The sequence below is a fragment of the Suillus paluster genome (assembly GCF_016628075.1).
Source record: "Suillus paluster strain FC165 chromosome Unknown EDB91scaffold_2, whole genome shotgun sequence".
NCBI classification, from domain to species: domain Eukaryota; kingdom Fungi; phylum Basidiomycota; class Agaricomycetes; order Boletales; family Suillaceae; genus Suillus; species Suillus paluster.
The window spans coordinates 682,788-704,713 of record NW_024537562.1 but is presented as its reverse complement, the minus strand read 5'-3'; the positions used below and the strand labels follow the sequence as shown (position 1 = coordinate 704,713).

Here is a 21,926-nt window from a genome sequence, read left to right as displayed (position 1 = left end):
GGATCTGGATGTCTTCGTAGATATGTATGCAAGAATCCAAATAGTACATGTGCGTCTGTATTATAAAATAAAAACGTAAGTCGTCAAGGTGGACGTTTTGACTGTGATCTAGGGAGGATCTAGGGAACGCATCTAACATGCTAAAAGCGCAAGCAAAAGGAGGAAACAGACCGGATATGCTGCCGTTCTATGATGGTGCAGTCTGCTGCTCCTTGGCCTCCCACATTGTCCTGAGCACGTCCGAGAATCCCGCTTTACCCGAAATAGCGTTCTGCTCGAAGCGCTGAACCATCCAACCCTCAAACTTGTCTGTCATACTTCTCCACATAGCCATCCGCGCCTGTATCTCTGCTGTCTGCGTAAAGGACGTTTGGGTAGAGGACATCGGTTTGTACTGTATTCGCTCGTAGCAGGTAGCGAACTGAGACAGCGAGAGGTTGACGGATGTTATGGTTGCGGTTTGCGTTGCGGGGTCTATGAAGGATATTTCACGAACAAAAGCATCTTCTGAGCCGCCAAAAAGCTAATATCAAATACGAGAGTAAGACCGATGTCGTGTGCGGACATTACAGCGGCTGACCTTGACTATCCATGAAGGCGCCTTCTGCTTGCACCCGAGAACACGTTCCGTCCGTATTATTCCAGTTGTCGGATCAACTGCACGATCGAGGACATCGACGGTAACGACATGAGTACAATGCGGGTTGGGGTATTTGTGCCACATTCCAATGACGACGTGAGACCATGAGTGACTGAAAGTTGCATATTGAGCACACTGGAGACGACGATGGGCAGAAAATACTTACTCATACTTGAAAGACTGGGAGAAGAAGTGCATGACGGCGCGGGAGGGAGAGAAGGTGGTCGTGCGGAAGAGACAGGACGATGCACCGGCGGTGCCAATCTCCAATGGCAGTAGACCAGTGTGATAAATTTGCGATTGGCTCCGGGACGCCGCCGTGGCATCTCGGCACTGCCCGCATCCGAACCGAGTCTCTTCCTCGTTTATCTGATTCCTTTCATTGAAGACTTATATCGTCGATAATAACTACGTCTCTACAAAATTACTACAGACTTCTATTCGCATCCGCAACCAGCCGCAGTTCAGCGAGACGTGCCTTCATCTTCGGTCTGCGGGATAATATGAAAACGCTTCTCGACCTGGCGGCTAAGCAGGGCACTCACATTTCAAGCAATTTCGTCTCCAACTCCTGCTTCTCTTCTTGGAGGGCCAAGCGTTTTTCTGCGTCCAGTTTCGTGCTACCAGGACAATCAAATATGCATTTACAGGAAGAAATGAAAACGGGGCATACAAAATATAACCACCTTGGCCATCCAGCTGCAAGATCGTCGAGTGGTACTTCCACAGTGATGGACGATGAGATACAGTGAGTAGCGTAATTCCGAGGGCAGTTGCCTGTTCCATCATCGTACCCTCCATGTCAGGAGGGACAAGTGAGGTTGCTTCATCTAGAATGGCATACTGCGGCGAGCTGGTCAACGTTCAGCGGGACGAGAGTGAGGTCCGTGATTACCTTAGGTTTATGGTAGAAGAGCCGTGCCCAAGCAATCTTCTGCTTATCGCCTCCACTAAGCGCGTCTCTCCACTCACGTGAAACGTCCCAACCCCCTTCTCGTTCAACGATGCTCCCCATCTGGACCCTTTCAAGTACCGCGAGGAGGTCCGCGTCTGTCACTCCACCTAGAATATGTCTTAGATTGAAATTTACAAAGGCCATGCCATTCACTCACGAGCCTCCATATCTAACTGCGAGTGCGGATAAATAACCTGGTCGCGGAGAGTTCCAAGTGAAAGATAGGGTCGTTGAGGTATGAGCATGAAATCTGACGCGGGGGGCTTCCGAACAATGCCGCCTGCAGTGATGATGAAATAACGCATCGCCCGAGTACATCAAGCTCACCATAAACAGGCCAAAGACCACCCAGGATGCGGAACAACGAAGACTTCCCAGCACCTACATGCCATGGTGAAGCGACAACGGTCACAGAAGCAGCGATGCATACCATTTGGACCAACGATCAATAGGTGTTCCTTCAAGTTTGTTTGGCATAAGATACGACTCGTCTGTGCATTGTATATAAACTCACCCCAGGTTTGACATTGAAGGTTAAATTTCTCAAAAGAATATCACCATTTGGCGTGACGATTGGGACGCTCTCAAATCGAATGTCATCTGAAAGGAGAACTTGTCCGCGACCTCGCAAAACTAAGGGTGTTGCGTTTATTGCTTGCGTTACGCGCTGAACGTTCCACGTACTATTTCCATTCTCTCCATCAGTCGCACCACTAACAAGACCTTTCTCGAACTTGCCCTTTCGCATGTCTGACATAGTGTCAAGTAAAAGGGACACTCGTGAGGTGTAGCCCGCGAGTTCTGCCAGGTCTTTATACGAGTACATCACGCGACCAATAGCATCTATGAATGCACGTCAGTAGTGAGATATGAAACGTCGAATAATTTCACCTGATGAAGAAAGAAGGAGCCTTCGGTTTGTCACAAAACCTGTAGAACGTCGAGCAACTTGATATTGAGATAACCGTGTGAAGATTCACCTTCTGTCCGGCTGCCTAGGTCAAAATTCGATAGTCCAGGCAACTTAAAGAAAACAGGAATTGCACAGACGACGAGCTGAAATAGTAAATGTTATGTTATTCCAACTCACTCATTGATGAGCACGTACCCCAAAGCTACCCCACAGCCACTTGACAATGCCCTCCTCCGCGCACCCGTACCACCATCTCTTATTCATTACTCCTTGTTCATGCTGAACGAGTGCAGCATACTCGCGTTCGATCAATCGTTTCTCCGTTTCTTCGCCCCCAAAAAATGCAATTTCCTCTGCGAACTCGGAGAGGCGAGAATGTGTATGTCGAAGTGAACCTGCCAATGCAGCTGATTGAGCCGTGTACGTCCCAAAGGAAGGGGTTAGAGCACGCACTGCATTCATATTAGCGGAGTATATGCACTCAATAGAAAGACTTACATAGCGCAGCAGATGTCTGGACTAAAATAGTGAGAAGGACAAGACCCTCAGCCCCTACATTCTGTGACAATTGGTAGTTGTAAAGTATCACGTCGAGGACTGGCTTCGCAAGGTTCCCGTAAATTACGGCAAGGTGCGTGGAGAACCGCTGTATATCGTGAGTTATCATCCTGTTCAAAACCTGAGACAAATGACTATTGTTCCGATGATTCGCTCACTGATCAGGGTTCTTTATCCGGTCGTCAAGGTTAGCTGGATGACTAGAGTCACTAAAAAAAATCACTGAGAGTAAATAACACTGACCAAGTTTATAATAAACTTTGCCCTCGGGGCCATCTGCCTCATCTCCAAGGTACAGCTTAAGCACTTCCTTGGTCAGTCGTGTACGATATGCGAGAGCGAGCTTGTTCTGGACGTAGCTAAGCCAGCTATTCGTCCAAGTAGCCGGTATTGCAACCAGTAACCATCGGATTATATTGAGGAGAAATTGTAGAGACTGCCCGCGCACGAGAGATGCAACAATTCTATGAGAATCGTACATGAAACCTCAAAATATGCTTATTTGTCTGGGGAACGCACTTTCCATCTAAAGCAGCAACATACAACGAGATGGCAGTGCGGAAAACGAGGAGACTTGAATGCATGAAAAGTAACAGTGCCTCCTTGGAGCGTATGTTTGGTATGACAATACGCAAAATGATACCCAGCCTTTGATAAAATATGGCATCGACCTTGCCGGCTAATATGAGCCAATTGTTTGGAAATAAGTAAGAGGAGCGTACAGCGACACGGGCGGGCTTTCCGTCCTTTCGAGCCGCGTCCTTCAGTTTGTCCTTCTTTGTGGTTGGGCGGGCGGCAAGTCCATGATATGCGGCTATTAGCACGTACAGGACGAACCCAACCGTGAGCCCTCGCTGTACCAAAGGCCGATGCGCGGCATACACCTGCGCGAGTTGCTTCATTCTCTGATCCAAAGGGCGAAGCTTCGAGGTCGCCATTCTGTCTCAAGTCTGATGAATGTTGGGTCCGCAGGCGATTACACCCCTGCGATTTTTAGACGAGAGTGATAAGTAAGCCTGGAGCGCGCCTAATAACAAGGGTCTAGTGCACGTAGTTGCATGTGATAAACCAAACAAGTATGATCGGCTTCATCCGAAGAACCGACTGTATCATACTAATAGCAGCAACTGCCAGCAACTCTGAGTCTTCGTCCACTCTGACTGGATACCACGTAGAGCAGTCATCGATACCGCCATGTCCGTGAACGATACCTACCGAGCGTCCAGCCCAGAGGTTGAACCAGTGCTCACTGCAGAGACTACTGCTGAGCAAATCGCAGAGCTCAAGGAACTCATACCCCCCACCTCTGGACCTGTTATCGCGATTGACCTTGATGACGTGTTAAGTAGTACCAACGCTGTCGTGGCGCAATGTGCGTGTATTCTGCCGATCTGCATGATGAGCACAGCGTGCAAACTTGTTTAATGTCTCAAGGGCACAACGAGACTTATGGTACCCAAATGACCACCGATAATTTTTACTGTAAGTCATGCGTCGATATATCCCTGTGCATCACGGTCACGTTGTGCAGATTATTTTTACTGGAAGGTAAGTAGAGTGTATTTTATTAATGCAGTGGTTGTTCATCTCGAATCCGCCGTCCATTCCCCTAGAATCCATTTTGGGGAACACCTTTGACCACAGTCACAAAGGTCAAGGAGTTCTATGCAAGCGGTCGGATGTCACAGACGCAGCCAGTACCTGGTGCACGCGAGGGCGTCGAGGCCTTGCGTGTGCTGGGCTATCGCCTGATCATCGTCACTGCTCGAAGCAAAGATTCCCATGCTGATAGCTGGGGCTGGGTCGAACGTTGGTTCCCTGGATGCTTCGACAGCATGATATGCACTGGTCAGTTTGCAAATGTTGGAAAGCCTGCGACAGATGGCGTAGGCGCCATGACGAGTGCACGAATGGGCCGTGAGATCGCCACGCAATTGAGCAAAGCAGAGGTCTGTATCGACATCGGAGCCAAATTACTGATCGACGACTCGTTGGAAAACGCGCTGGCCTGTGCCCATCATATCCCGTTAGATGGGGCAACAAAGCCTCCCCCCGTACTCCTTTTCGGCTCATACGAGTGGAATAAGCGTCTTTCGCTGGCTTCTGATGAGTGCAATGATATGGTTTACGAAGTTCGTTTCCAAAGAGATGGAGGGAAGTTCCTGGAAGAGGACGTCAAACTAGGGGACGAAGCACTGAAGGAAGCAAACACCATGCTTTCAGTCCGCCGGGTAAAAGACTGGAGTGAAGTTGTGCGATATGTCACGGAGGTGAAGGGCGGCCGTCTGTAGTTTCAACGACACAGGTGACTATTCATGTATAGTGTTTTTAACCCCGTTTCTTATTAACAGCGTACAGACCCCTGGCAGAGAATCTACTCATTTGACAGGCGCCGAGCACTAGGGTTACATATACCATACAACCATTCTCTGTATCCGTCATTGTACTTATGACAAACTTGTCTTCTATCAGATCGGCCAGCTCATCACACGACTTCTCTAATCTTTCCTGTCTCAACCTCGTACACCCATCCAGTGATACTTCCTTCTTTCAAGACAAGGGGATGATTCTTCAAGAATGCGACGTCGTCTTTCACACTGCTATCTATATCAGGGAAGGGTCCAAACTGCAGGTCGTTTACTGCCTCGGACACAGTGGCATTTCCAGAATGTGCGTTGGTGATCTTGGATCGAAGTTGCTCATCGGTAAAAGTGAGCATTCCACAATCGGAATGGTGAATGACAAGCACATCCTTAGTTCCGAGGAGTCTTTGTGAAATGATGATGGAGCGAAGAGATTCCTTGCTGAATATCATGGGAACTCGTTCAGCAGAGTACATGGGTTGTAAGGCAATACATACGCGAGACCGCCAGCATTCCGAATAATGTGTGCTTCTCCAAGATTCAGGCCGAGGAGCTCCTCAGGCCTGTTCAACAGTCATTTGTGTACATGCCCTCTTTAGCAATTGTAACTTACTTAAGGCGAGCATCCATACACGTCACTATCGGTGAGTTAGCTCAGCACTCTCATTAATGTGGTGCGCCAAGTACTTACCGACAACGAGGTGCTTGGATGGTGGAATACTTAATTTGCCGTTGTCGCCAAAGTTGGCAGCATATCTTTCATTTGCTTGCTTAAAGTCAACCTCGGCCATGGCAGTTCAGGGAGGAGATGGGGTTCTGTTTTTCTGGGAGCGTGGGGTATCATACAGTTAATCTTGGTTCCGACTCATACTGTGTCATTTTGACGCCATCTGAGACAAATCTGAGAGGGTTGTAGATTAGATAACCACGTGGGCATGATTTGAAAGTTGTCACTGACGTTAGCCTAGCAGTCTTGTAAAACGTGGTCACTGACTTACTTCCCTCAGTTAGCAGTTAGGCCATCGGAATGTCCTCACAAAAGATACAGCGCTTGCTTGAACTGCCTGATGTATCTGCTGCGCATCAGTTTGCACTAGAGTACCTCGACTCCAGCTTTGCTCACATTGACGACCTTGATGGCATTGACGAAGTCCTGTCACGAACAAAAGCACGGAGTTCAGAACTTCAGCGTCAGGTGGGTTGATTGATTCGAATAATTGATTGTAGTTGATTCGTTGTCAGCTAGCTTTCTGCATCCCAGCAGTCAATTGACTCACTTGTAACGAAGACTCGCGTGGCAGCACTCACTAATCTTGACACTGCTCGTGAGCTTGCGGAGGACAGGGAATCGATAGAGAATGAGATGACTTACCTCTCACACGAGCTCGTCTCATCTCTTTCTCCGTCAAAATTGGGTGCTAGTCCCACTCTCCTCGAGGACATTGAGACTATGCATCGTGTACTGAAGGAACTTGAGAGTGTACGGGCATACGTAGCTGTCATCGAACGTACGCTGACGCTGAGGTGTGCACGATCTATTAATTCTACCTGCCCTCTATGGATACAAACTACGTCTTTCTTAGTGAAGGAGCATTGGCGCAGTTACGTGGCGCACCATCCCCAATTTCCACCTCGTCGACGTCGGAATACAATAGGCTGAGCGCCTTTATTAACAATGTGGTTCGAACATGCGACGCTGTACAAGATGTCGGGAGCGTAGAGCAGTCTCTACATCTTGTTACATTCGTACGGCGTATTCGTGACAAGACGTGGTCGGATATCAAAGGAATGTTTTCTGTGTAAGTCTGGATCTACGCCCTGTAACACAGTCTGATATTTTTTCGTTCTCTCATTAAGCAAGCTGGCTAGTGCCCTGGACAATCTTAAATGGCCAATGCCTGTTGATTACCCTGCTGCAAGCGTGCATGACCGCAAATCCTTCGAGTCTGCATTCAAAGACTTGATACTGCTGCAAGAAATGTCAGTGAAGCCGTATTGTGCACCCTGGGCTATACTGATATTACACAGTGGCGAGAATATCGAGGGCTCAACAAACCAACTTGAAAGAGGTTCTGAGGCCTTATACCCGCTAGAAACCCTCGCGCATGCAATATCGCTTCGCTTCAAATACCATTTCGAAACCGAACGAGAGACAAATCGCCTTGACAAGGTATGTTTCTCGATGTCTTCCCTAACCTGTCTTGATTCAATCGTAACAGCCAGAGTGGTATCTCTCACATATAATGAACGTGGCTCATGATCATCGACCCTTCATGGAAAATGTCATACAACGTTTGCTCCTAGGCACAAAATACCAGCGTGTTGATGCATGGGTAAGCCGATACTTCTGAACATGCTCTTGTAGCCTGACGGCAGACGATAACATCAGCAAAATTACATTACTCTCCTTGTCCCAATCCTGGAGCGCAAGTTGCGGCGCACGGTTCCGACTTTACTCTCTCACCCCGCCCTATTGGCGCACACAGTTTATCAGACATTGATTTTCGATTCTAATATGCGTGAATTAGGTTACGAATTCGTGGTCAGTGCAGAGGCAAAGAAGAGTGAGGAGAAAGGGGGCGTCAGTTCCGTCATCCTTGGCCAGAAGGAGTGGTTTGACGCCTGGTTAGAAGGCGAGAAAAAGTGTAAGTTTCTTGTTGTACTCGTCTGTTTGTCGGGAAGACTAAGCTAGCTACTGGTTAACAGTCGCTGAGGATCAGTACCATGAAATCATCAGTGCTTCAGATGCATGGGTTATTGTTGACGATGATTCAAATGACTCTGATGAATACAAGCTCTCCCGCTCAGTGCCCGAATTGAAGGCTACGAACTCAGCTCGTCGAATAAAAGCTCTCATCGAACAAGTTACTGGTACGTTAGGACTCTCCTTTGATATGCTTGCTGTTGAAGGTGAAACAGATCGCTACTCTCCCCTTCCCTATTTCACCCAACGCACACGTTTCCTCATTCATGTCCAGCTTCCTATCCTTGAACAGTATTATTCTCGCGTATCTTCCTCGCTGGATGCTTTCGAGACACTTTCGTCTGCTTTGGTTCGAGCGGTCCCTGGTGCACTAGGTGTTGAAGGACCAAAGACAGACTCGCGTAAGTTGACTGGAGGTATTGAGGGTAGCCAACGGTTGTGCAAGGCGCTGCTCAGTGCGCGATACGTCGAGTTTGCAATGCAACGATGGGGAGAGGAAGAGGTGAGGCTGATGTTTCGGGAACTTATTGATGCTAAATCATCCTGTTGCGGACAGTTCTTTTTGGAACTGTGGACAGAAATTAACCATCGGGCAGCCCTACGTACTCGGGCGGAAATGCATCCCTTGCTCCCGAACTCTGCAAATTCCCGGTCCAGCAAGAGCGATGCTCCGGAATACACTATTTTCGAGGAGCTAATTACACAGTATACAAACCTCGCGTCAAGGGCGGAAGATATACTTGTAGGTCAAGTTTGTGGTGAAACTGAAATTGCTTTGAGACCACATTTCGTGGCTATCACATCGTAAGTCACTCTTCTTCTACCGGGCTTGTACCATTAGTTATAGTGACTGCTATTAGTCCGAAGGATGGCGGGGACGCTCAACATGCAGATGATGGCATTGCTGTGCCCCCGAGTCTCCTCCCATCTATTGCTCTCTTATCTGCTCACCTCACCTTTCTCCGCAATACGCTTCCGACTGCAGTGACAACGCACATATATAGGCGGATAGCAGCACGCATTTCGGAACACATTCTTCAGCGCGAAGTTCTTTTTCGCCCGGGACTTACCCGGGGACAGTTGCGCACGGGACTTTCACGGGAGCAAGCCCGTTCCGTTCAAGCGGAATGCGAACTGTGGGCCGAAACTTGTCAGGCCGCCTTGAGGACCTCGCGGGCCAGGGCTGAGGGTCCTTGGGGACGGCTACTAGTTGCAGGCAGACTTCTTGGCGCACGTAGACAAGAAGTGGACAGGGCCGTGAAGGAAGTCCTTAGCGGGCAAGGGGATGGATGGGAGGATGCTCTGGAGGCCGCGACGAGCCTCGGATCAGGCGGATTGGGCAAAGAAGAGGTCAAGACAGTGCTGCGGCTGCGGGATGATCTGTAGGCGTTGAGTGGCCAGCGGTGCAGATCCCAGGGCCGAGCACTCGTGTAGCAGCGTGGGAGGAGACTGGGAGGGTCGTCCGATAATATGCTCTCGTACCGCATATTGTCCCTCTCAACACATGGTATTTAGCTTTCGAACCATTGCTATACTCAAGCGGACACATGTAATAATATCGTGACAGGTCCCAACGTTGACGTTGATGAATTAGACCTTCTGACCACCCGATGCTGTTACGCCACAGTACTAATGCATTGCATCGGTGATTCAGTCATGTGGAGATTTTTTATTAATATCTCCAGTCTCAGCTATCAGTACAAGGAGGGAACACGGTACAACAATAAGACGATAAGCAAGGAAAGCGAAAAGATGGAGAATGCAGTCTGCCGCATGCAGTACAACGCACAGTCGGGCCACCGCAGTGGTATTAGACCTTATAGACGATCCCTTCACTGATCATGAGCTCATCTGCATCCGACATGACCTGACACACTGCGGTGGCTTCGGCTGTCCCAAACAATGCACCCGTGGGTAGACCCTCGTTGATCATTTCTACAAGTTCCGCCAAGAAAACCTGTTCCTCGTCTTGGAGGCGTGTAGAGAAGATATTCGCTAGCCGTGCACGGAAGAGCTGTAGCCTGTCGAAACAAAAACGCGCGTGCGAGAAAACGAGTCAGAATTATACTCTTCAGGTTACGGTCCTGATGACCTCGGGACGTGGGAGCACGAAGAGAATGTGACGCTCACCTTTCTGGACGTACACCGCCCCCCTGTGATGGCCCCGCAGCAGCCGTTGGTACCGTATCCATTAGAAGATCCTGGCTGCTGTCATTCCACAATGTGTCCTGACTACTGTGATCATTCGCAGGTTGTTTGTCAGGTCGGTTCTTGAGGAGGCATACTCATGCGTTTAGGGACATCGGGTTGTTCATCTTCACCCTCATCTTCGTCGTCGTCATCGGAACTATCCTGTGAGTCTTCTTCATCCCTCCCAACGGTTGCTCCCGTGCGATTAAGTTTGCGTTTCTTCTTCTTTTGCCGCTGACGCTTGGCAACTTCCTTGTAAAGTGCATACCGCATAATCTCCTCTGCCGCACGAGCATCCTCGGACTCGACTTTGGTAGAGAGACGTGCCTTGGCGTGGGCCGTAGATAGACGAATGAGAGTTTCCAGTGTACGTGCCGTTAGAGGTGCAGTCTAGATATGGACAATTAAACACGGGGCAGGGTCGAGACGGAAGAAGAAAAATACCTTCTTTCTATTGGTTTGACCCTCATCCTCATTGCGAAGGTTGGCGTAGACATTCACAATGTGGTTGGCAGCACCCTTCGTGAGAACTGGTGCAGGCTTGCTCTTTGCATACTGAATATATTTTTTGATGAAGGCGATACTCAACACCTCTGTCTTCACCTGCTTGCCTCTTCGTGTTCGTGACTTCGCTGCCGTCAAGCCAACATGCAGCAGAGGATCGTATTTCTCGAAAGGGTTGGTCTCCACCCCACCATCCACCTCTGTGGATTGTACACCAGGTCCGTCAATTGTAAGCGGCTGTGATAAGTTGTCATGCACAGGAGTGCCATCTTCAATTCCGGGCGGTAAGTAGCGGTGCATTCGCAGTACGTGATCTGCAATTCTGCGGTCTCGTTCTTCATCAACATCATCGGTGACAATGAAGAGAAGATCAAAACGCGAAAGAAGGGAATCGGGTAGTGCAATATTCTTATGGGGATCCTTGTGGATATCATACTAGCAAATAACGTAGTCAGACTACAAAATCTAAAAAACTGCACGTAGGTTGACGCACTTGGCCATAGATCGGGTTTGCAGCGGCAACAACGCTGCACCGCGCATTTAAACTGGTATGGATACCGGCTTTCGCGATGGTGACAGTCTGTTGTTCCATCACTTCATGGATTGCCACACGATCGATATCTGACATCTTGTCAAATTCATCTATACAAACGACGCCGCGATCTGCAAGAACCATCGCGCCTGCTTCGAGCCTTCGCTCGCCGGTATCGCGATCAGTGGTAACGGCCGCCGTTAAACCGACACCCTGAGCTTCCACGTCCGGTAGTAGCAATAGCGAGTGGGGCAGTGCCCAACACAAAGCGAAGTAGTTGCGACTTTGCGGTCGACGGGTCGCCGACCATGAGCATGTTGATATCACCACGGATATGGGTACCATTAGGTAGATTCTTTTCCGCACCACCCAGCAGGAGCAAAAGGATAGCTTCCTTGATTTTATCGTGGCCATAAATGGACGGGGCAAGAGACTGCGAAAGAAGGCGGAAGATGTCGCGTCGTTTAGAAAGCTGGTTGATTTGCCGAATATCAGTATCAGTCAACGGTGTTTGTGCAATACCGCCTCCGATCTTGGAAGGAAAGGAGATTGATGTTGTTTGCGAGAATTAGGGATCTGTCGGACAATCGAAAAATGAGTGGTATTTTTGAAGGAAAAAAGGAAACGTACTTGAAGGCACCACTTGAGCCACCTCCTACGCTTCGATAGAAGCCAACCAGTTGAACACGATCACCAGCTTTGCATTTGTCTACCAGATCATCATCAAGTATAATATCCGTACTACGAGGTAGCTGGCCGGCCGGAGCACGTTCGGGCATCTCCTGGATGCTGATACGCTGGTGATCTCGGAAGACACAGTGGCCATACTCCATCTGGAGAGGGATGACCATCATCATCCTGCTGAGGCGTGACAGTGGAGGTCGGTGGTAAATTTGATGTTGACGTAGTCGCGTCACGGTACTCGCGCGCGTGAAAGAGTTTGGTTTCGGGGCAATAGTGAACGGATTTAAGCATTTTTGGGCGGACGAGTGAGCAACGGGTGATGATACCCTCTAAGGAGATCATCTTGCCAAGATGTTCTGATTTGAGGGTGCGCGGGCTGACATGATGGTCACCAAAGGATCCACTGAAGCCGACGCGATAGCTCTTTCCCTCGAGTTCGTGTTTTTCGGTGTCATGGACTTGAGTGATGATATTGACGAGGGCGTCATCAAATGCGGGAAGAAAGTCGATGGGCTGCTTGAGCAAGCCATCTGCGAATTCTCTGTTATAGTCGCGGAGATCATCGATGTTGACTATAAGACGAGTTTGATCTGTACGCAGCATGCGCGCGATATCGTCTCTGTAATTGTAAATTGGGGAATCTGAAATGAGGAATTCCTCGAATATACGCGTTCTGTCGCGCATAAGATCATCTTGAGGAACAGGCTCGTCGAGCATCGACATGGTGACCAACGAGTGAGATGTAGACGTGAATTAGAATTAAAAGTTGACGCGTGCAAAACACGCTCTTTGACGCGACTACGCCTGCCCTTAACCTTGAGACATAGTAGCCTATCGGCTTTGCTCCGATGAGAACTACATAGAGTCTATCAGATGACAATTCGAAATTGAAGAAGTACGGAAACGGAGCTTGTACGGTGTATTGGTTGATCACAAGTTGCAAGGCACGAGCTCATTCAATGAATATCGATGGTGCCAAGTCGTGTATTCGTTGAGAAGAAGAAAAAAAACAATCATCAATCAAGACAAAACCCTTTATGTGAAAGTAGAAGGCGAGCACGTATGTGCCTAAAGCAAACTAATCGAGCTAAGTAGCTATTTCGTAAGAGGAAAACCGGTGGAATACATGTTTGAATACAAAGCAGCTTCGCGGCTTCCACCATTGGAATACGCAAGTTAGGTATAAAAACGAGTGTGAGATTACGATAGGGACGCTGGTGTAAACGCAAAAGAAGTTGAAAGGATAAGATCAGACATGGTGCGCCGCCAGAAAAAAGGCGATGTGGTGTGGCAGTGTGGTGCGGTGATGAGCGGTATGGGACGTGTCACCAAGTTTTTGAGCACATAAAACGCTGGAGAGATGGAGAAGAAGGATACTAAAGAGTATTTTAAGGTGAAGTTACGGTGCAGAATATACAAACTTACGTGACAAAATGAAGTGTTTCACCAGTCGGCCCCACCGCCATTGGCCCCCCCTCCACCAAATTGATCTGCAACAGGGCCAGTCTGTAGGTCCAGATCGTCAGTTTGAAACATAGATTGAATGATATAGATTTGTTCTTACACCTATAGGGTCCCTAGCCGCAAGTTTTGCCATCTATCAAGAGGGATCAGTTCTAGGCGCCAGATGCTATTAGGATAATAAATGACGCACTGGTAGGGCAAAAGATACTTGTATAATACAAGCCAGGATGAAAGCGATATACCACTTGGGAGAGAGCATGAGGTATACCTGTTTAAAGGAATGACAGTTTAAACGAGGTGCTTTTATGTGATGCGGAGAACTCAGAGGTATGAGAAAAAAGGATATGACGAGATATAGGTTAGATGATCCACGCGGTCAACATTCTCCCGGTCTCAGGAACCGTCCCTCTACGGCCGCCAGGCTCATTCATTCGGTTCAGGAACATCAAGCAAGGTTTTCAGCACTTACATATAAAATAACTGTGCAAGGCGAACAGAATCTCGGATCAGCCGCATCTGCGCCAATTCGTTGGAATCTATTGCGTATGCAATGTCCCAATCAACGTTGAGTAACGTACAGCCTCGACGCGGAACTGAGAGCGGCGTAGTACACGAGTTTTTAGTTTATTAAATCTCACCGACTGGGATGCATCATGATGCAGGGGGCCAAGTCCCTTGGGATGGAAGCTAACTATATCCCGCTGCAATCATGACGCGACACGCTCAGCTTTAAATTCAAACTATAAAGATAGTTACTCCCCTTCACACGAAGCCCCGCATGCGAGAACTTGATATAGCAAACTTGTTGAATACGTGGGCTCATAGGAGAACCCCCTTTCCCTTGGGATGCACAAGCATCATGTTGAAGGGCCAGTCCACTCCTCTTCGTCACAGAGCCTGTCGGATAACGCACAATATTCCATCAAATCACTCAACCACAATAACGAAGCACATAGCTTAAGGGCCTTTAAGAGCCCGGTCATTCGGCAACAGTCCTTTTTTTGTTCGTCTGAGTCCGTTTCATTTTGATGGTAAAGCTTGAAGTATCACGGCCACTCTGACGTGTGCCACTTATGGTTTAGGCGAAGCTACATAAACACAAACCATACAATACGAAAACGGGGGGTTGCCAAACGGGCCCTAATGACTGTCTCCCTTACCTCTGGCCACGACGGTGATAGGAGTCTCGATTATCCGCATACGTCGATGAACTGCACCAGACCAGTGGAAGCAGTTCTGTCGGTTCCAAGAATCGAAAAAACTTGTTATCAATGTTTCCAATTTCTAAACCTGCAATTTTCCATCAGTCTTGCTCCGGTCGCACGCACAGCGGTCAGCCACAGGTTCCTGGTCGTATGCAATCACCAGATTCATGCTAAGTATCTGCCGGTCCGATGTAATGGCATGAGCCCCAGATTGCGCCGCGGCCCAAGTATATGCGCGAGTGCGTGACTTACACGGCGCCACCGTTCAAGCAAAAAATATGATGTCATGAGACTACTATGCGTACAGAATACAATCAATGCGAGTACGAAAATACTCAGTCCTAAACTGAGCGTCAGAATACGTCGATCTGAATCGGAGATGAACGTACCCATAGCTTTATCAGGCCATCCCACGAGGCCGTTACAACTTTGGACTGCGTACATATATAAGTGGTCAACATCGGTAGCGAAGCAAGCAAACCGCGGGAACTTACCGACTCATGTGGTAGCCACTCATGTGCAATCACAACTTTGGAGTGTGCCTGTAGCCTGGATTTGATACGCCCGGTCTTCCAGTCCCAGAAGACCACGTTCCCTTCACCATCACCACTGCTTATCCACTTGCCGTCTGGGGAGAACCCAACTTGGCAAGCATACCCAGCCACGGAGTGTCCTGCGAACCTTTTCTTCCTGTTTTGGCGGAAATTATCCGTACTGTAGATAAGAATTTGATTGTCTAATGATTGTGCGGCGAAGTATTTCTCTACAAATACAACAAGGAAGATATGTTGGATCAGTGGTTGGCATAGGGGAAAATGAAACGTACTTGAAGGGTGAAGCGTTACTGCTGGCATCGAGTGCATATGAGGTTCCGCGATGTACTTGATCACGACTGGGATATCGTAATCCCAAGCACGAATGGTCTTGTCGTCCGAGGTCGTGACAAAGCGTCGGTTCTCGTCGACGAAAGTGATAGTGTTGACGGGACCCAAGTGTTGGTCATACTCCTGGGTAATCTCCCCAGAGTTCATGTCATACTGCACGGTCAGATTCAATGGTCAGATTTAGCCCGCGACAGACGGAAGAACGTACCTGGATGATCTTTTTATCCGACATACCAGCGAGGAATATGTGTTGTTTGTCTTCGTCCGGATGGAAACGCACAACGTAAGGAGTCTTGCCATTACTGAACCGCTTGAGACATTGACCAGTCTCGGTATCCCATAGTTTCATTTGGCGGTCATATCCGCATGACAGGAATTTCCTGCCGTCATTGGAGAATGTGACATCCTTGACAGCCTGTACGTGACCATGGAAAGTCCTCAAGCAATTTCCATGAGTATACACATCCCACAGCTGGAGGTAGCAAGTCAATTTACGAACGAAGAAAAGTATGTTTAGCGTACCTTTATTTTTGTGTCCATAGACCCGCTAAGAAGGAGATGGCCAGTTTCAGGGAATAATCGTATGACCGAGACGCCTTGCGTGTGGCCGGTCCAGGTATGGATACATGTCTTCGGAATAAATGTCTCTTGGGAGCCTGCCTCATTGGAGATGTGAGGCGCTTCCGACAGTGGTGCATGCATATACGTTCGGCCCTGGTAGTCGGTCATAGACTTGCCATGGAAGACAGAAGTTTCTTGGCCATAGGCGCCGGGCTTTGGTTTTGCCTTCTTCTTTAGAACTGTCGGCTCAGGCTCTTCCTCCTCCTGTGGCTGATCACCGATGTCCTCAACACCATCCAAGAACCCAATCTCCTCTTCCCCGTCCCAGGCAGCCCAAGGTCCAACATACGCGCCCTCGCCGTCTACCACATCAAGATCTCCCTTGTTCTTTCTCTTTCTTTTCAACTCCTTTTTCTGGGAACTGGTCGCTCGCAGGGTATCAATCGTTGCAAAGCCATTTTCGCGGGCTTTCTCGACTGAACCGAGAATAGAGGGAGCGTTTGGATCGATTGAGGGATTGACCGAGTAGCCAAGGATGGAGTGCGTGAGATGCTGTGCGTTGAATGCATGGTCTGACATAGATTGTTCTTCCACATGGCCCGCGAGTGCATTCTGATTGATGAACCGGTTTGAATCACCAAATGGATTCTCGGGACCTTGGAGCGGTAACATCATGTCGCTGTATGGAATATTTACGTTCATCTGCGTGTCTGTCGGCCGAGTAACCAGCGAGGTTTGATTTAGAGGGTCCTACGGGCGGCGTGGTCAGTGATATGTTAAATAAATGAACTGTGCAAGGGACTCACTTCAGCGAGAACATGAGGCGCAGCATCAGACACGAGCTTGTCCTGAAACGTGCGCGGTTTTTTATTGGCAGGTAGTTTGGATAAGCCAAAGACATCATTGATATTGTCCTCGTCTGAAGAATAAGCAGACATGATGAAACGTTGACAGTAGTAGTACTACTGGTGTACAAGCAAAGGAAGAAGGGCGTGGTAAATAACTTCCTAAAAGAAGTGAGACATTTGGATGATTGGAGTTTTTAATTTTATTGGATTGTCCAATTGATTCAAAGTTATGCCGGCCTTCTTTCCTCGAGGCCTTCAGTAAACCCCTCGAGCACTTTCTTTCTTACTTCATCCTATTATCTTTCTTACTTAAATTTTATATCATGTCCGAGCGCATACTCGGTCGGCCATGGTCTGCTGAAGAAGACCGTCTCCTCGCTAACGCCGTCGCAATTCATGGCGAGTCCGACAACTGGAAAGCTGTAGCCCACTGTGTCCCGGAAAGGACCAATAAAGCCTGCAGGAAGGCGAGTATTGATCTCATAATCCCAATTCAGTTCTCCCAATACATTCAAAAACAGCGATGGCTCCATTCCCTATCACCGAACGTGAAGAAATCTCCCTGGACACCAGAGGAAGATCATCTACTTTTGGAGCTCTACAAAGTTCATTCAATAAAGTGGGCTGTTATCGCCCGACATATACCTGGTCGTACCGACGACGCCTGTTCAAAACGCTATCGTGAGGCACTCGACCCTTCTCTCAGACGTGATGAATGGTCCAAGGAAGAGGACGACAAACTCTTCGACGCGTACTCTCGTTTGGCTGGGCGATGGGGTCAAGTCGGCCAGGAGTTACAGCGCAGCGGATTGGCTTGCCGTAACAGGTGCTGTTTCTCCCGTACTTTGTTCTCACGTAGCTCATACCCGTTTTCCCCCAGGTGGAGACTTCTTGAGCGTAAAAGGCCCGCCTTGCCTTTACCCGACCCTCGGAGTGTCGTGGTTTTAAAACCGTCTTTGACTATGTCTTCAGAACCATCAAGTCCAATATCAACGTACCCTGATCTCCCACCTTGGCCAACTCCACCCATGCTCGACCCCAGACAGTATTGGGACGGAAATTCATCTCGTTTTGAAGGAGCACCTTCCCCAGCATCTGGGCAACACCATAACCACGTGAGGTCTCACAATGACGTGGGATTACTGGGCAGTATAGAACCCTCTTCAGTTTCCCATCCACAGTCGATACAGCACGTTGTCAATATTCCGCCCCCATTTCATTATTCGTCTTCATCTTTAAGTTCGGCCTTGTCATGTCCACATTCTCTTGCAACCAGGTATGAAAAAAGTACCGCGGCCCCTAGCGGCTCTTACCAGAATGGGGAAACTCACGCCGCCCCGCTTCCTATTGCCTCCGTTCCGCCGGCCGACAATACGCCCGCGGTTTTCGACTATGGGGTAGTCCTCGATCCATCTCTCGTCAACACCACACGAGCTACGGACTACGCCCAACCGGGACATCACCATGTGTACGAAGGCCACGATGCTCGACGGCAGTATGACAATATCCAGCGAAGCGTCGCTCCCACACCTACACCATCTCACACACCCGTTCCTGCTCAACGTGGATCAGAGTATTATACTCCTGCGTCTCATCATCACGAGTGCCATAATCAATTGATCCGTGATGGAGAGACTTCTTCATCACAACTCTCCCGAGACCCGTGTTATCCTCATCCAACCACTTCTCAGGGTCCTTCCGTCTCACTAGTGCCTTCAGGATTAGGCCCAATCCACGAGGCAACTGACAACTACTATGCGGCCCATCATTGCCAACAGCTCGAGCACGATGTCCAGCACTTTGTAATGTCATCGCCCGATTCACCCACCGTCTCCAGTGTTCACCGCGAGTATTACCCATCTCCATCATCATCGGACATGTGTTCCCCCATTTCGCCTATCGGCCAGAAACCCTGCAACCAGTACTATCCGCCCTCTGAACACGTGGTGCCAGCACACCAAGACATCAGCTCATTGTCACAACCCGTCACCACACCACCTGAAGCTTGTGGGGACTATTATCAACCTCGACTCAAAGGACAATTGCAGACTCAATTTCATCCACTACCGAACGAACCCGAGCTTGGCGTGCATCGGGCTCCTATGCCTGTTGTTGATACAGGTCCACCACCCACAGTCTCACCCAACTTCCATCCTGCACCATCCGCCCAGCCTTCAGTGTCGTTCACTCCATCCACGTACACACATCTACGCACCGCCAATGTGATTCCCAAGGCCATCGGATCAGTTGCCAAACGCGGCCCACCACCGGATACTTCGTCACCGAATCCTGACGATCCCAATCCTCGTCCGACTGCACGGCCACGGCCTTCAATCATACGAAAGCGTGCTGATATTCAGACTCCTCTGAGGCTATCCTCTGACTTACCCGCTACGCATGAGTAGGTCATGTTCTCATGAAGGTGACGCAATCGACTAACACGGTGTCATTTGTTAGTCCCTCTATAAAACCATATGCGTGTGGTCACGAAAGCTGTTGGCCGTCGACCGCGGCAAATTCCCTTGCTTGCTACACTACTTCGCGAGGCCTTTCGGATCACAACAAGAGCGCGCATCCAGAAGATGCCGGTGGAGAGAGGCCGTACAGATGTGGTCTAGAAGGTTGCGGCAAAACTTGGAAGGTGCGTCTTTTCGGCCCCGAAGTTGTAGGAACCAGTGTTGACAGTTGTTCGACAGAGTATTAATGGATTGCAGTACCATTTGCAAATGTACGGAACTACGTATGCTGTCTTCGCCGGAAATTCTAACTATAATCTAGATCGAAGGCACACTTCCAACACGCTATTGTGTCAACTTTCGTCACCTCTTACATCGATGGTCTCAGCGTGCCATCTGTGGAGGTATCCTCATCTACTGGCGAAGGCGATGATAAGACAAAAAAGCAATATTCTTGCCCGCATCATGGTTGTCCGAATCGGTACAAGCAACTGAGCGGACTTCGTTATCATTTAACTCACGTAAGTTTATCTTTCCGTGAAATGCCGAGCCTGAGTTTATCCGGATTCGTTAGGGACACCCTCCAGATCTCCCGGTTCAGTTGGATCTGGTGCCTCCGGCCCTGAGCCGCAAATTGACCGAGAAGATGCGGAAGGATGGTTCCGGCTCTCAACCTTCTGAGACACAAATCCATACTCCTCTTCCCCCTTCCGACTCCTCGCAGAGCTACCCTCCTCGACATGTATCCGCATAATGCGTGGGTCCCTGATTAAAATCATCGTGGACCGGAATCGCATCAATATTCTACTGATCTCATAATTGCCACTTCCTCTAACTTATTCTAGCCCTGTTCATTGGATTGGTATCGTCTTTTTCGTTTGTTGAATTATTAAGTGTATCTTTATTGCTCTCATTTGCCTTATCTTTGCACTTTGCTGTCGGTTTTTACGGCTTAAACATACATTCGTTTGCATCGCTGATATTTCACCGCGTACTTTTATAATTGCTATATGTAATTTGGTGGTGATACCACCACCATTAATTGTATTTTCTGGTCGAGCTGACGACATGCACAATCGCGAGGGTGTAGTAAAGTCACAATGAATCCATTCCGTACAAGTGATTGATCTTCTGATACCAATGCTCGGTGTAAGCTACTTGTTCCAAACCCAAACATGCCCGGGACCCACTTCAATCACCGTCCAGTTCCAAATTGGCTGGCGCTGCGGTAAGGTAAGCTTAAGTTTACACGGCATGTTTAGAGGTCCACGTACATATTCCTCAACTCTGGATCTGCCATAATTTCTTCCATAGATGGCGTGGTCCCGCCAGATTGCATGCGATTCATCTGATAAATGCGATCAGAATGGCTACTTGGGAATATTAAAGAGAGGGATGGCGCTCACCATGTTAGCGACATTTGGATTCGACATAAGCCTCTCCATTCCGCCATTCGCCATCATCTGTTGCGCCATTTGCATCATCATAGGGTTGTTCATGAGGCCAGCGAGGTCGGGCATGCCGCCTGCACCACCCATGTTGCGGAATATGTCTGCCATACCACCGAGTCCACCTGCACCTGCATCACCGCGTGCGTTTGAAGATACATTTGACATCGGGATGTCACCTTCAGGCACGAGTGGCGGTGGACCATCGTCGTCATCATCTTCAGAAGGAATACGGTCCGTGGCATTTTGTAAACCAGATTTGAGGTTGGCGTTCGTAGGGTCGAGCTCAACTCCCTTTTTGAATGCGGAAGCGGCAGCTTTGTAGTCTCCCAAGGTGTAGTGCGCGTTTCTAACGTTGGAATGAGATCGAATCACATAGAAATGCGTAGTTGATAGTTACCCTAGACGAGAGTATGCCTTGACGAACGTGGGATCGACTTCAATGGCTTTTTCAGAATCGAGGATTGCAGATGCATGGTCGCCTTTGCTAGCGTATGCAGCTGCTCTGTTAGAGTAATAGACAGGATTGGTAGAGTCGAGCGCGATGGCTTTAGTGTACGCGTCAATGGCTTCGTCATACTTCTTAGCTGTCATGCGGGTATTTCCCGTCTGCTTGAGTTTCTCAGCCTTAGCCTTGTCTTCTGTTGAAGGGGCAGAGGGTGTGGTGGGTGCTGACGAGGGTCCTACTTTGCTTCTTGTCTTCAAGAACACGTCGAATATGGTTTGCAGCTTCGCTGGTTTAATGCTTAGACGTTCCCGTTGCTTGTCGTCCGATGGATCGACACCAAATGCCTCGCCGATGCATTGAACTGGGTGAATACGTGTACTTGAGCCACACAGAACGCAAAAGTAGACAAACAAAGACACAAAAACGTACTGGCGACTTCAAGTCCTTCCCTGTCGTCTTGCTTGACTGTGCCATCGTCTATGGATTGGTTTAGAAAGTCGATTATGGACAGAACGAGCTGCTGCTTCTTGTCTGCCATGTTAGTGGTATCCGGAGATCTATGTCGCAAA

General features: G+C 48.9%; 9 protein-coding genes across 9 annotated transcripts; 3 read left to right on the top strand and 6 right to left on the bottom strand.

Annotated features, from left to right (window-relative positions):
* Nucleotides 1-80: 80 nt before the first annotated feature.
* EDB91DRAFT_264318 (MSF1-domain-containing protein) lies at nucleotides 81-941 on the bottom strand. The gene is made up of 3 exons (XM_041326644.1): nucleotides 807-941; nucleotides 581-752; nucleotides 81-523 (listed from the first exon to the last, which is right to left on the bottom strand). Exons 1-3 carry the CDS (start codon nucleotides 836-838, stop codon nucleotides 188-190), a joined length of 540 nt encoding a protein of 179 aa, XP_041183699.1. The 5' UTR covers nucleotides 839-941; the 3' UTR covers nucleotides 81-187.
* A 1-nt stretch (nucleotide 942) lies between these two features.
* Nucleotides 943-4,004, bottom strand: EDB91DRAFT_1276794 (adrenoleukodystrophy protein; the record flags this gene model as incomplete). The annotated part of the gene is made up of 17 exons (XM_041324666.1): nucleotides 943-1,131; nucleotides 1,186-1,260; nucleotides 1,314-1,483; nucleotides 1,536-1,702; nucleotides 1,753-1,875; nucleotides 1,923-1,976; nucleotides 2,026-2,053; nucleotides 2,110-2,228; nucleotides 2,280-2,438; nucleotides 2,487-2,525; nucleotides 2,576-2,651; nucleotides 2,704-2,960; nucleotides 3,007-3,176; nucleotides 3,225-3,258; nucleotides 3,310-3,530; nucleotides 3,586-3,737; nucleotides 3,789-4,004. 17 exons carry the CDS (start codon nucleotides 4,002-4,004, stop codon nucleotides 1,068-1,070), a joined length of 2,124 nt encoding a protein of 707 aa, XP_041183698.1. The 3' UTR covers nucleotides 943-1,067.
* A 138-nt stretch (nucleotides 4,005-4,142) lies between these two features.
* EDB91DRAFT_264516 (uncharacterized protein) lies at nucleotides 4,143-5,725 on the top strand. The gene is made up of 5 exons (XM_041326645.1): nucleotides 4,143-4,438; nucleotides 4,501-4,548; nucleotides 4,598-4,614; nucleotides 4,680-5,371; nucleotides 5,418-5,725. Exons 1-4 carry the CDS (start codon nucleotides 4,261-4,263, stop codon nucleotides 5,355-5,357), a joined length of 921 nt encoding a protein of 306 aa, XP_041183697.1. The 5' UTR covers nucleotides 4,143-4,260; the 3' UTR covers nucleotides 5,358-5,371; nucleotides 5,418-5,725.
* Nucleotides 5,552-6,220, bottom strand: EDB91DRAFT_1242198 (carbonic anhydrase; the record flags this gene model as incomplete). Its single annotated transcript, XM_041322165.1, has 4 exons — nucleotides 5,552-5,870; nucleotides 5,927-5,992; nucleotides 6,043-6,067; nucleotides 6,121-6,220. The coding sequence occupies 4 exons, from the start codon at nucleotides 6,218-6,220 to the stop codon at nucleotides 5,552-5,554; spliced, it is 510 nt and encodes a 169-aa protein (XP_041183696.1).
* A 114-nt stretch (nucleotides 6,221-6,334) lies between these two features.
* On the top strand, nucleotides 6,335-9,642 carry EDB91DRAFT_264296 (RINT-1 family protein). The gene is made up of 11 exons (XM_041326643.1): nucleotides 6,335-6,624; nucleotides 6,676-6,953; nucleotides 7,013-7,228; nucleotides 7,287-7,409; nucleotides 7,458-7,599; nucleotides 7,649-7,762; nucleotides 7,819-8,074; nucleotides 8,136-8,300; nucleotides 8,349-8,635; nucleotides 8,690-8,937; nucleotides 8,994-9,642. Exons 1-11 carry the CDS (start codon nucleotides 6,457-6,459, stop codon nucleotides 9,517-9,519), a joined length of 2,523 nt encoding a protein of 840 aa, XP_041183695.1. The 5' UTR covers nucleotides 6,335-6,456; the 3' UTR covers nucleotides 9,520-9,642.
* Nucleotides 9,643-9,943: 301 nt separating this feature from the next.
* EDB91DRAFT_1233774 (MCM2/3/5 family-domain-containing protein) lies at nucleotides 9,944-12,766 on the bottom strand (the record flags this gene model as incomplete). Its single annotated transcript, XM_041321140.1, has 8 exons — nucleotides 9,944-10,154; nucleotides 10,264-10,361; nucleotides 10,435-10,713; nucleotides 10,768-11,262; nucleotides 11,321-11,572; nucleotides 11,625-11,891; nucleotides 11,986-12,192; nucleotides 12,233-12,766. The coding sequence occupies 8 exons, from the start codon at nucleotides 12,764-12,766 to the stop codon at nucleotides 9,944-9,946; spliced, it is 2,343 nt and encodes a 780-aa protein (XP_041183694.1).
* Nucleotides 12,767-14,978: 2,212 nt separating this feature from the next.
* EDB91DRAFT_1193551 (pre-mRNA splicing factor) lies at nucleotides 14,979-17,163 on the bottom strand. Its single transcript, XM_041320563.1, has 7 exons — nucleotides 16,964-17,163; nucleotides 16,119-16,907; nucleotides 15,805-16,068; nucleotides 15,539-15,749; nucleotides 15,207-15,475; nucleotides 15,102-15,146; nucleotides 14,979-15,053 (listed from the first exon to the last, which is right to left on the bottom strand). Exons 1-7 carry the CDS (start codon nucleotides 17,093-17,095, stop codon nucleotides 15,048-15,050), a joined length of 1,716 nt encoding a protein of 571 aa, XP_041183693.1. The 5' UTR covers nucleotides 17,096-17,163; the 3' UTR covers nucleotides 14,979-15,047.
* A 165-nt stretch (nucleotides 17,164-17,328) lies between these two features.
* Nucleotides 17,329-20,710, top strand: EDB91DRAFT_1276784 (uncharacterized protein; the record flags this gene model as incomplete). The annotated part of the gene is made up of 7 exons (XM_041324665.1): nucleotides 17,329-17,831; nucleotides 17,886-18,628; nucleotides 19,253-19,406; nucleotides 19,463-19,646; nucleotides 19,702-19,733; nucleotides 19,784-19,982; nucleotides 20,036-20,710. The coding sequence occupies 7 exons, from the start codon at nucleotides 17,329-17,331 to the stop codon at nucleotides 20,213-20,215; spliced, it is 1,995 nt and encodes a 664-aa protein (XP_041183692.1). The 3' UTR covers nucleotides 20,216-20,710.
* Nucleotides 20,475-21,919, bottom strand: EDB91DRAFT_1096503 (TPR-like protein). The gene is made up of 5 exons (XM_041317001.1): nucleotides 21,787-21,919; nucleotides 21,310-21,718; nucleotides 20,868-21,258; nucleotides 20,736-20,809; nucleotides 20,475-20,684 (listed from the first exon to the last, which is right to left on the bottom strand). The coding sequence occupies exons 1-5, from the start codon at nucleotides 21,893-21,895 to the stop codon at nucleotides 20,657-20,659; spliced, it is 1,011 nt and encodes a 336-aa protein (XP_041183691.1). The 5' UTR covers nucleotides 21,896-21,919; the 3' UTR covers nucleotides 20,475-20,656.
* Nucleotides 21,920-21,926: the final 7 nt, after the last annotated feature.